Genomic DNA, 9,719 nt, shown 5'->3' on the forward strand with positions numbered 1-9,719 from the left:
AAAATAAAATAACAAAAATAACTCAACACTACTAAGTACTATGCAATTAAGTACAAAAGGTATATAAGGCAGTAGAGTTGATCATTCAAACTCAATAAATAACATATAAAATACCCAAATGAACACTTACAAAGCAATCTATCAAATACCACAAAATGCTTTGCTTAAGAGCTGAGGAAACACAGACTAAATGAATTTCGAGTCCAAGGAATCTGTTCAGAAAAATTCCTAAAGCCAGACTTAGTAACCACAAATTTCAATAGATGTTGACATGGCAATACAGTCACAAACAGATCATTACAACTTTCCAGAAGGGCTTATAGCTTAAGGATCTATTTTATTATCAGCAAAAGGGTCAAATCTGATTTTATTGATGCAGTTTTTATTACATTAGTAATACCTTTTCATAATTTGAAAGCAACTTATTACTAGATGACATGGTCTAGAATTTAAAAAAAAAAAAAAAGTGGAGTTCCCGAGTGATGCAAATAATTAACATACTTGCCTGATAACCAAAAGGGTCCACCCAGAGATGCCTCGGAAGAATCGCCTATCTACTTCTGAAAAATCAATCACTGAAAACCCTATGGAGCACAGTTCTACTCTGACACCCATGGGGTTGCCATGAGTAGGAATAAACTCTAATAGATTCTAGAATCAGTCTAGAATAACACCAAAGGAGGACTCTGGTTTTAAAATGTTAAAAAAAAAAATGCATTGAAATATTTCTTTCAAGTATATGAAAAATACTGAAAGGGTGACCAATGAGTAAAAACTCCTTATTTGAGTAAATTTTTTTTGAAGTTTCAAATGCCATTGTTCAAAGTCATCCATGCCAGAAACAGAGACAAAAAAAAAAAAAAAAAAAGCACAAATTACTGTGAAATAATAAAAATAGCTGATGCAAACACTAAACTGTACAGTCTAAAATGAGAATGTTTCCATGGCAAATAAAAGAGGAATATTCACATTGGATTTATTACATGTGACAAACACGTGACTGAGTCATGAAGCCATTTCTTTTTCTTTTTAATTGCTGTGCTTTAAGTGAAAGTTCACAATTCAAGTTAGTCTCTCATATAAAAATTTATACATACATTATTATGTGACCCTTGTTGCTCTCCCTATACTGTGACAGCACACTCCTCCCTTCCACCGCAAATTTCCTGTGTCCATTCAACCAGCTCCTGACCCTCTCTGCCTTCTCATCTTGCCTCTGGACAGGAGCCACTCATTTAGTCTCATGTGTCTACTTGAGCCAAGAAGCACACTCTTCACGAGTATCATTTTATGTCCCACAGTCCAGTCTAATCTTTGTCTGAAGAATTGGCCTCAGGAATGGTTTTAGTTTTGGGGTAACAGAGAGTCTGGGGGCCACTTCTTTCAGGGTCCCTCCAGTCTCAACCAAACCATTAAGTCTGGTCTTTTACTAGAATGGGTTCTGCACTCCACTTTTCTCCTGTTTCATCAGGGACTCTCTGTTGTGTTCCCTGTCAGGACAGTCTTTGGTGGTAGCCGGGCACCGTCTAGTTCTTCTGGTCTCAGGCTGCTGAAGTCTCTGGTTTACGCGGCCCTTTCTGTCTCTTGGCGTAAAGCCATTTCTTGAGAACAGTGGTAGCAGAGGCAACATTTACTAAAACAGAACAAACAATGCCCAGTGAAAGCAGGATACTGTGTAGTTCTGCTCTCATCTCATTTAGTATGTAAAGTTTCCCAAATAGTCCACTTCATACTCTATGCTTGAAATTTGATCATTTCCTGTATTTCACCTATCAGTTTTTCACCCTGAAAGTTTCTATAAGTTCTCCCACTATCCAGGATGCTTATTAAGATATAATTAAGTAACAAATATTTTTGAGCTATCCCTTATAGAGGCTGGCCCTTTACCAAAAATGCAAAGTTCTTGGAAAATAGCAATGAAAGGCAAGTAGGTATAATCAGCTTCACTGCTGAACAACTATTGCTTCTGATAAAATAAAAATACTAGTAAAATAAAAATACTAGTATCTGAATAAAACTTTGCCTAAATGAATAATGTAAATATCAGATATTGCTCAACTATTTATATTAACAGAATATATACCAGTGTGTTTACTGAACTAGGTATCCTCCCCTCTGAAAAAGACAAATTTTCTTTAACTTTTAAGAATTAAAAGCTTGTTCACATGTTGTGAGAACCAGTGGCCCACTTATAAGAAGGAGAAACAAAACATAAGTCTATGCCTCAACTTCCCAACTGTAAAATAAATTATAACATTTGTTCCAGCCTACACTTAAATGTTGGAAATGGAACTAAAATCTATCTTACCCAACTCTATCCAATACTCTTATTTTCTTCTCCTTCAAGTATGAGCAGAATTGGCTGGTATGCACCCAAACTTTATTGTAGAAATCTATCACTATTATACAGAGAAATCACAACACCTTCTTCTTAAATTTACCTTACATAAAACAAAAATCAGTTGTGTGGTGTATCTGCAGAAAAATGGAGGCAGGTCTACATGCAAAGGGAATGTTGTGAATGCAAAGGCTGCTATACTTTAGGGAATAAATTCTGTATTGTATTCACTTTTTTTTAATAATTATATCCTCTTGGTGTAACCATTTAAATGCAACATAGTATATTTTTAGTCAAATGACATTTTTCAAAATGGCACACTGATGATTTGTGAGCTTTTTATCTCTCTCTCACTCTCTTTGCTTTTTGTAAAGAGCACTCCAAACTGGATACCAGTTGGCAGAGCCACCAAGGCAGGGACAAGGACAGTCTATAGTCAGAATCTAAAATGACAGCTCACTTCTTAGGCATCCAAATAGGCCAAAGGTAGAAAAGCAAAGGGTTTGTCTAAAAGGTATGGGGCACTCTCAAATCCTTCAAGGAAAAAGATTTTGAGTTGGGACAGCTATTGATTGTGAAGTGCTATAGACTACTTATAATTTTCCTTCTCAGGCTGACTATATCAGTGAGGAATCTTAAGGATCATTCCTTATATAAGGCCACGTGGTAACATAGGCACCCTTTCTCTTACCACTACTTATTCTCAAAGACTGTTTGCTGTAGTCAGAAAAACCCAGACTCTCCTGAAAGAATAGCTATTACATGCTTTTCCACTTCATTTCCCAAAAAATTTGACTTCAAAAGCCCCTGAGGATTCCTTGATTTCCAATAGCCTGCTGTGCTATTCATAAGGTTTTCACTGGCCAATTTTTTCAGGAGACTGCCAGGTCCTTCTTCCTGTGCTTAGCTCATGACAGTAAAATGACAAGCATCTACATCCCTGACATACTCTCCTGCCCTGTAAAGGAAATGGAAGTATTAACATTTTCCCCCTTACCTGTCCGGAAACCAAGTTATCCATTGTGTTCTTCCCTGAGCAATTTTTAGTTGCAAATCCACTGAAGGTAAAAGTACAACTAAACAATTATCTTTTGACTATTCTGAACCCAATTAAGGCAGTGGTCATCTCTCCTAGACCGTTGTTGTTGTATGCCTGGAGTTGATTGTGACTCATAGCGACCCTATAGGACAGAGTAGAATTGCCCCATAGGGTTTCCCAGGCTGTAATCTCTACAGGAGCAGATCACCAGAGGTCTTTTCTCTCAGGAAGCTGCTGGTGGGTTTGAACCATAGATCTTTCAGTTAACAGCCAAGCTCTTAACCACTGTACCACCAGAGCATCTTCCTAGATCATTCCAAACCAAAACCTGTTACCCTGGTGTGGATTCCAGCTCATAGAGACCCTATAATACAGAGTAAAACTGCCCCATAGGGTTTCCGAGGTGGTAATTTTTACAGAAGACTGACACATCGCATCCTTCTCACGCAGAGTGGCTGGTGGGTTCCAACCGACAAACTTTCTGTTAGCAGCCAAGTGCTTAATCACTGCACCACAGGGCTCTTTGTTCTAGATCATTAGCTCCTCACAATTCCTGATGCTTAAGGAGTTGATAAGGAGCCCTGGTGGCACAAAAGTTAAGCATGAGGCTGCTAATCCAAAGGTTGGCTGTTTGAACTCACCCAGCAGGGCTCTGCAGGAGAAAGACTTGGTGATTTGCTCCTATAAAGATTATGGCTAGAAAATCCTATGGTGCAGTTCTACTCTGTCATATGGGGTCACTATTAGTCAAAATCGACTAGGATGGCACCTAACAACAACAACGAGTTGATACTTCATTATAATGACAGCAGACTCCGGAGTATGGTCAATTCTGTATGATGAGCAGAACTCTCCAGTGAAACCACACCAGTCCCTGCACTAAGCAGGAGTCAGGAAGTGCTCTTCTCCAAAGCATCCCATGTTTTACAATTTCAGACAACTGAGACAAAAACACATGTATAACGACAATCAGAATTTAATATTATGCAAGCATACTGTGCAGAGAAAAGATACCTCATCTAAAAGATAACAGGCTAAGACCCCTTCTCTGATGCAGACCCTGCAAGCTTGAGTTTTGGAGGGAGGGCTGGATAGAAAGAACTAAGGTGTATGAAGCCGGCTTACCTTTCTCCTCGATATTCTTCCTCTCATCACCACTTTCAGTGCAGCACTAGAAGGAGAGCAAGTGTGACAAACACATTAAGACTGAATCACTGGATGGAACTCATACAGGGTTCCCAGAGCGCATCCACTGGAGGGGAGAGCGGTTCCAGATCCCTTTCTCAGGAGCCTTCCCGCGGGGTTTAGGTCGTCCGATGCAGCTTCAAAAAGGGCCATCTCCCTGGAAGGTCCGTGCTACCTCACGGGACGGCTAGGACCACCTCCCCGGGGACTCTGGGGCCGCCTCACCGGAGTTACAACGGCCACTGCACCAAGATCACAAGGCCCATCTACCCAGGACCGCCGAAGCCACCTCACTGGGACTATGTCCCCCAGGATATCTGTGCCACCTCACCAGGCCACCAGTGCCAACTCCCCGGGGACATCGGGGACACCTCCCTCAGGAGGGCTATGTCCCCTCCCTGGAACAGCAAGGTCGCCTCACCGGGGCCGCCGGCGGCTCGCCGATCTCGCTTGCCAGGAGCATCTCGCCCGTGTGCGCGTCCTCAGCTCCACGCGCAGCCAGCGTGGCCTGTGCAGTCCTGCTCCGGCCAGCGAAGACACGCACACCAGCAAACCCCTCAGAAGCTGCTGGGCTGGACGCCACCGCGCCTTCCTCTCGTCTCGCTGCTTTCTTCCTCTCGGCCTAGAGAGGCCCTGCCTGCGCAGCCGCCAACCATGCGCTAGGGCTCCCGCTGCCTGCCGGAGGTCAAAGCTGCAGCTCAGGGAGCAGGCCCCCGCCCCACGAGGCTCTCAAGAGAAGCGGGAAATCACGGTAGAGACCCCTCCACTTTATTGGGACCCTTAATTACGTGTATACTTGAGGATATCCCTCCCTCCCTCCCCACCATAAATTCAACAAGAATTATTTAAATTTATATTTAAAATAGTATCCTTGATTTTCTGCTTACATTAAAAGAAGAGAGGCATAAAGGCTAATCAGATGTTCTGAGAGTGTGAGTGGGCTTGTTGACGATGAGCTTCAAAGCACGGTTATTTAGTTGGGCTTTTTAGTCGGAGAATTTCCAATGTCAGTATCTTTGGCTCTTTCTTTTAAGGCTGGTCAGACTCTCTAGAGATGACCCTCCAATTTCCTGCCTAGAGGGTGCAGATCTGGTTGTAAGCGTCCTGGCAGCTGAACGGAGCAAGAGGACTCAGCATCTAAATATGCACTTCGCCCAGTGCAGAGACCCAAGAAATACCTGTCCTTTGCCAGGGAGGAGAAAGGGGAGTTACCTAGCAGTGAGGAGTAGGGAGAGGACCCAGGGATTTGACTACTTCATAAACAAACTAACAGGGAAAGTAGTAAGGAGCCCTGGTGGCGCAACAGTTAAGCACTCGCTTCTAACTGAAAGGTTGGTAGTTTGAACACACCCAGCCGCTTAGCGGGAGAAAAGACCTGGCGATCTGCTCCCTTAAAGATTACAGCCTAGAAAACCCTATGAGGCAGTTCTAGAAAACCCTGTGGGGCAGTTCTACTCTGTCACATGGCATCACTTTGAGTCCGAGGGATCTACTCAATGGCATCTAACAACAAGGACAGTAACAGTAATCTAGAGACCAAAATAAAGAGGGGAGAGGGAGGGGGAGCAACCCTTAGAGGAAATAGAAACCATTCTGAGAGTGTGAGTGGAGGCCAGTGTGAGCAGAAAACTTAAAATAAAAAAAAAATTATCAATACTCTGAGAGAGATATGAGATACCATTGTAACCTAAAACAAGAACAGGATACTATTTAAAAAGGATCATTTAGAGACTCCCACTCCAAATATATATATATACACATAGCAACAATAAAAAATTCAATAAAAGAGTTGGAAGATAAATGTTGGGAAATACAGGGAGGGGGGATATAAGAAGGGGGAAGCAAAAGAACAAAGAAATAAAAAACGGGAAAAAAGACAATAAACTTAAGAACCAGTCCAGGAGTTCCAAAATCCTAACAACAAGAGTTTCAAAAGAGAAAATGATCAGGGAAGGAGGAAGTCATCAACAAAATAATTCACGAAAATTTCCTCAGATTGAACGTCATGAGTTTTCACACTGAAAGGGCCCACTGAGTGCCCCACACAAGAGATTAAAAATTGTCCCACTCCAAGGCTCACCACTGTGAAACTGCAGAACACTGGAGGGAAAAAGTCAATCCTAAGCTTCCAGAGAGAAAAATTGTTCTCTTACAAAGGATCAAGAATCAGAACATATTTGGATTTTTTCAGCAGTAACAAAGGAAGCTAGAAGATAGGGAAGAAATCCCTTCAAATATCAAATGGAAATGTATTCCAAACTATAATTCTACACTTGATTGATAAAATACCAGTCAAGTTTCTGGAGGGACCCTGGAAGACATGGCCCTGGACTTTCTGTTAGCCCAAAACTAAAACCATTCCCAAGGCCAACTCTTCAGACAAAGATTCGACTGGACTATGGGACATAAAATGATACTCGTGAAGAGTGTGCTTCTTACCTCAAGTAGATACATGAGACTAAATGGGCAGCTCCTGTCCAGAGGCGAGATGAGAAGGCAGAGAGGGTCAGGAGCTGGTTGAATGGACACGGGAAATCCAGGGTGGAAGGGAGGAATGTGCTGTCACAGTACAGGGAGAGCAACTAGGGTTACATAGCAATGTATGTATAAATTCTTGTACGGGAGACTAACTTGAACTGTAAACTTTCACTTAAAACACAGTAATTTAAAAAAAGTAAAAAAAAAAATGGTTAAGTTTGGGGTTGGAATAAAGATATGTTCAGGCATTCAATATCTCAAAACTTTAACCTTCATTTACTTCCCCTTTCTCAGGAAGTTTCTGGAGCTGTGCTCCTCTAAAATGAGAAATGCTGGCTGAAAGTGAAGAGGACTTGAAGCACTTACTGATGAAGACCAAAGACTACATCTTCAGTACGGATTACAACTCAACATAAAGAAAACAAAAATTCTCACAACTAGACCAATAAGCAACATCATGATAAACGGAGAAAAGATTGAAGTTTGTCAAGAATTTAATTTTACTTGAATCCACAATGAACACCCATGGAAGTAGCTGTCAAGAATCAAATGACATATTGCATTGAGCAAATCTGCTTCAAAAGACTTCTTTAAAGTGTTAAAAAGCAAAGATGTCAGTTTAAGGACTAAGATGCACCTGACCCAAGCCGTGGTATTTTCAATTGCCTAATGTGCATGGGAAAGTTGGATGATGAATAAGGAAGACCAAAGAAAAATTGATGCCTTTGAATTATGGTGTTGGCAAATATTGAATATACCATGGAGTGCCAGAAGAATGAACATATCTGTCTTGGAAGAAGTACAGCCAGAATGCTCACCAGAAGCAAGGATGGCGAGACTTCATCTCACATACTTTGAACCTGTTATCAGGAGGTACCAGTCCCTGGAGAAAGACATCATACTTGGTAAAGTAGAGAGTCAGTGAAAAAGAGGAAGACGTTCAATGAGATGGATTGACACAGCGGCTGCAACAATGGGCTCAAGCATAACAGCAATTGTGAGGATGGTGCAGGACCAGGCAGTGTTTCGTTCTGTTGTACATAGGATCGCTATGAGTCGGAACCGACTCAATGACACCTAATAACAACAACAAAGTGAGAAAACAGACCAAGAAAGAAGAAGTCAGGATATAACAGAAGATACAACACAGAAGAAGAAGGAAGTGAGAGGCCATGATAGTAACGGTGCATTAGGCATAGATTGATGCAGGTCAGAAGGCTCCAGAAGACTCCTTCAGAAGGATAAATTGATAGAATACCTCATGTAGCTGAGCCTCTAAGAGGGAAATTTAAACAACTGTAGAGTTTGGGCTGGGCTTAGGGATAAATAAGTAAACCAAAATAAGATTCTTATCAACTATAGGAAAAACAAAAAAACTGCACAGAAAAAGAGAAGTAATCATAGTTTACTACTTGCCTAAGATGTGAATAATATTTACCTAGACACAAAGAAGCAAACACAAATGTAACAAAAAGTACCATATAACTAACTATATATTGAGCAGGTGGAGGAATGAGAAATGTGGTGCAGATAGTGAATGAAGGGAGAGCTAAATCCTCATTTTCCATTAACTGATATCAATAGATAATGCCTAAAAGGAAAAAATCAGGAAATAGCAATACAAGCATGTTATATAGAGAAATAAAAGTAAATATCAAAAGAAGTGAAATGACGGCCTTTAAGGAGGGGAAAACAGGTGAGGGAGGAGGTGAGGAAGCAGTCCCTGCTGTTTCACTGCAAACCTAACAAGGTTTCTACAGAATCATTTCACTGTAAATCACAGGCATGTAGAACTCTAATAAAAATAAAAAGTAAAATGAAGGGAAAAAAGATTACCTTAAATCCAAATTTTTACCTCTGAAGAATTCACTTTCTGGAAAAGGAAAGAGACATGGAAATAAATAATTTAAAATTAGTGTAGTAGGTTCAACAACGGAAGTGTTTACAATGACTGAAAGAGCACAGAGAACAATTACGTACTATCTGGGGAGTGGGGAAAAGCATCTTCGAAGGACAGAATACCAGGTGATAATAAGAATGATAGGTGATAAGAAGAGACAGATTTCACGTGATAGACATTTAGCAGCCTGTACTGCTGGTGAGGAGCCCTGGTGGTGTAGTGGTTAAGAACCTGACTACTAGCCAAAAGGTTGGCAGTTTGAATCCTACCAGCTGCTTCCTGGAAACCCTTTGGGGCAGTTCTACTCTGTCCTATAGGGTCACTACAAGTTGGAATCAACTTGATGGCAATGGGTTTGGTTTTTTTTGCTTTTGTTTTGGTATTGTTGGTATAGAGTTAAAAGGAGAATATCAAATATTGTATATACTTATATGTGTTAAGATAGACTCTTAAAGCTGAGGAGAATATTCAACTGTTAAATGTTTACTAGAGAGAATTGGAATGAGGGAGAGGCTTTTAACACTTCTTTATTATTTTAACTATAAAAGCCAATTTGCCCATTTTGGAAAACAGAAAACTAAACTTGGACTTTGTGGAAGGCAGTTTAGGTTGAAATGCAAAAGAGTAAGTTTTGACTATGGACTCAGCTAGTGGCCAAAGAAACGTGAACTTTCTTTCCTCTACACGCATTTATGAGGAATTGGGCTACAACCCCAGAGAAGATACTTTTCTAAAGTACGTAAAAATTAAGAATTAGGATTGAATTATTACTGCCTGAC

General features: G+C 40.8%; 1 protein-coding gene across 2 annotated transcripts in view; it reads right to left on the minus strand.

The window, feature by feature from the left end:
- The window catches only part of RINT1 (RAD50 interactor 1), a 24,285-nt gene extending 19,041 nt beyond the window's left edge, over positions 1 to 5,244 (minus strand). Inside the window, exons 1-2 of one of the 2 annotated variants that reach the window (XM_004382611.2) lie at positions 4,984 to 5,244; positions 4,503 to 4,548 (exon numbers count right to left, since the gene is read on the minus strand). In XM_004382611.2, the coding sequence (XP_004382668.1) occupies positions 4,503 to 4,548; positions 4,984 to 5,025 (88 nt within the window). In that variant the 5' untranslated portion in view covers positions 5,026 to 5,244. The remainder of the gene's footprint in view (positions 1 to 4,502; positions 4,549 to 4,983) is intronic. The other variant, XM_023737060.1, reaches the window with a different exon arrangement.
- Positions 5,245 to 9,719: the final 4,475 nt, after the last annotated feature.

This window comes from Trichechus manatus, unplaced genomic scaffold (assembly GCF_000243295.1).
Source record: "Trichechus manatus latirostris isolate Lorelei unplaced genomic scaffold, TriManLat1.0 scaffold00096, whole genome shotgun sequence".
In the NCBI taxonomy this organism is placed as follows: Eukaryota; Metazoa; Chordata; class Mammalia; order Sirenia; family Trichechidae; genus Trichechus; species Trichechus manatus.